The sequence below is a fragment of the Octopus bimaculoides genome, chromosome 8 (genome assembly GCF_001194135.2).
Source record: "Octopus bimaculoides isolate UCB-OBI-ISO-001 chromosome 8, ASM119413v2, whole genome shotgun sequence".
NCBI lineage: Eukaryota > Metazoa > Mollusca > Cephalopoda > Octopoda > Octopodidae > Octopus > Octopus bimaculoides.
Genome location: NC_068988.1, coordinates 60,517,543 through 60,520,473, shown reverse-complemented (window position 1 = coordinate 60,520,473; position 2,931 = coordinate 60,517,543). Strand labels below are relative to the sequence as shown.

Sequence of the window (2,931 nt, the reverse complement as noted above, 5' to 3'; positions counted from 1 at the left end):
TCTGATCCTTATAAAGTTTTCTTTCTGAATTTCTTTCTAACTCTTATTTTTTTGTCTATTATTGAAATTTGTATTTAATATCCTGTTCTTTTATTTCCCCAGGCTCTTGAAAAAAACCATGTCCCATTAGAATCACTTCTGACATATTCATCCAACAGCCTTACTCATCTCACTTTTGGTGGAATTGCTGTCCAACAGCAGAAGATTAATGAGTTGTTCAATACTCAACTTGTAAGGAATGCTGCCAACTATTTGTTTTCTTTTAAATTAGGGAAACTTTTATTCTAGTAGTAGTAGTAGTAGTGATTTTATCGGTTCCAACCATAGCTCTCCTAGCATGTTGTCTGACCATTGTATTGTTTATTTAAGAAAGAAATGTGTAATTTGTGGGAAATTTTAGCTGCTGCTTCTAATAAGTCAAGTGATATGATAGAGGGATGGTCACATGTCTTTTATATAATTTTTTCACATTTAACCCAGCTATATCTGGCCCAAATATTCTACTTGCTTTGCATTCAAACTGGTCAGATCCCACTTCTTACAGCTACCTTGCAATGTCTTTCTAAAAATATTCACACCATTGAAATCTCAAGGCTGCATGATTCATTCAAACTGTGAATAAATATGCATTAGATTTTGACAGAGTAATCTGAATATATTAACAGGTTAAGACAGAATGTTGTGATTTGAAGGAGATTTGGCTGCTTTTTCTAGCAGATCAAGGGACATCTTAAAAGACTGGCTCCCAACCATTTCGCTATCAATGACTCCTTCTATTTAAATGAATTTTTCCCACTGACCACCAGGGTTCTGGAAAGTGCACCTGCAAAATAAGTTGATTTTATTATTTAACAACAAACACTTTCCCCCAGCTGCAGAGTATATGTAACAAATGAACAAATGCCTTTTTTTATAGCTCCAAAGCTTTATGAACCAATTTAGTAGACAGAAACTGAAAGGAGGTTGTCATGTATATATAGGAAAATGTTAACTTCCTTGGTGACATGAAAAGCATTTAGTCATAGAAAAATTGCTTCAACAAATTCTGTCTGACCGATACAAGCATGGAAAAGTGTTAAATGAGGACTGAATGCTTTTAAATGACTCTTTTTAATTTTAATACATTTTTTCCACCAACTCTAGGCTTTTGAAAGGTTTAACAAGCTTTTGACTAGGTTTATTATCTCTTTCAACCATTTGATTTGCTCTAATATTTGTTATCACAGAAAACTCAGCTTTTTATCCTTTTGGAATTATCATCATCATGTAATATCCACTTCCGCTTTCTTGAATGGATCAGATGTAATTTGTTGGAGCAGATATTTTACAGTTGAATGCCCCTTCAGTCACCAACCCTCACATACAAGCCAGAAGGCTGTTTCCAGTCATGGTAATATTTCCTCATGACCAGACATCTTTTTCATGGAAGACCAGAAATGAACAACATTGCTAGTATGATGGTGATGCTTATATACTACCATCATATGATGTCAAGACAAGGGTACACATGCACATAAATATATGCAACAGGCTCCTAGTTTCCAACTACTAAATCTTCTGGCATTTTTGTTAACCTGGATGAAAGTAGAAGACATTTACCCAAGGTGCTACACTGTGAGATTGAACTCAAGACTACATGGTTGACCACGTAGCTATGGCTGTGCTTCTAAAATATATGAAAGTACTGAACCATTGTAGTGAATTTACTGAACTGTAAGAATGCTGGACTAAATGCCTTGTGGCATTATGTTTGGCTCATAGTCTACTTGGATAGTAGACTTAATCTGGTAGAGCAGTGCAGAAATTGAGTAAGGCAGCGAGCTGGCAGAAACATTAGCACGCTGGGCGAAATGCCTAGCGGTATTTCGTCTGTCTTTACGTTCTGAGTTCAAATTCCGCCGAGGTCGAATTTGCCTTTCATCCTTTCATGGTCGATAAATTAAGTACCACTTACACACTGGGATCGATGTAATTGATTTAATCCCTTTGTCTGTCCTTGTTTGTCCCATCTATGTTTAGCCCCTTGTGGGCAATAAAGAAATAAGAAATTGAGTTTGGCAGGCACACGGTGAGGCAATAGATATGGGCTGTTGAGATTTTGTGGGGCATTCATTCTTGAAACCTCTGACCAGGCTTGGAGTTAAATGAAGGTTAAATTTTTATCAAGGGATCTCATGTTAACTTGCAGGAGATATATACATACAGACACGCTCATGTATGTATGTGTATATATATATATATATATATTTTCTTTTTTTTCAGATCAACTGTCACAATCTTGAGGTTTTAGAGCTCTTTAATATTTCCTGTACTCGGCTCAACATTGATATAGAGAAGTTCCAAATTTCGCTCCGCAAACTGTCCAAACTTGTCATTATAAAATGTCCACTTGTGGCTCCCAAAATTACAAAATTACAAATGGTAAGTGATGAGGTTTAATTCATTCAGTTATTCATGTCGTTGTCACCATCATCATCATCATCATCATTGTTGTTGTTTTAGGATTTTTTTTTTTTTCTTGGATGAGTTATGTGGGTTTTTCGTCAGGCAGTCTTTTACAGCTGGCTGCTCTTCCTGCTGCCAGCCTTTTTTGAAAATGCTTCACAGTATGCAAAACCTTGATGCACCTGTTTAAAAATCAAAATGCTTTGTAGGAATATGAAATCAATCCCAATATTTCCTTTGTATTTTATTTTATCAACTACCCTCTTTTACTCTTTTACTTGTTTCGGTCATTTGATTGCAGCCATGCTGGAGCACCGCCTTTAGTCGCGCAAATTGACCCCAGGACTTATTCTTGGGAAGCCTAGTACTTATTCTATCGGTCTGTTTTTGCCGAACCACTAGGTTACGGGGACGTAAACACACCAGCATCGGTTGTCAAGCGATGTTGGGGGGACAAACACACACACATACATTTATATATATATA

At 36.4% G+C, this 2,931-nt stretch overlaps 1 protein-coding gene across 3 annotated transcripts in view; it reads left to right on the top strand.

Moving 5' to 3' along the window:
- LOC106882444 (F-box/LRR-repeat protein 6) overlaps nucleotides 1–2,931 on the top strand; it is a 30,743-nt gene that overhangs the window by 20,889 nt on the left and 6,923 nt on the right. For all 3 annotated transcript variants that reach the window (XM_014933126.2, XM_014933128.2, XM_014933127.2), the window contains exons 6-7: nucleotides 103–231; nucleotides 2,263–2,421. In XM_014933126.2, the coding sequence (XP_014788612.1) occupies nucleotides 103–231; nucleotides 2,263–2,421 (288 nt within the window). The remainder of the gene's footprint in view (nucleotides 1–102; nucleotides 232–2,262; nucleotides 2,422–2,931) is intronic.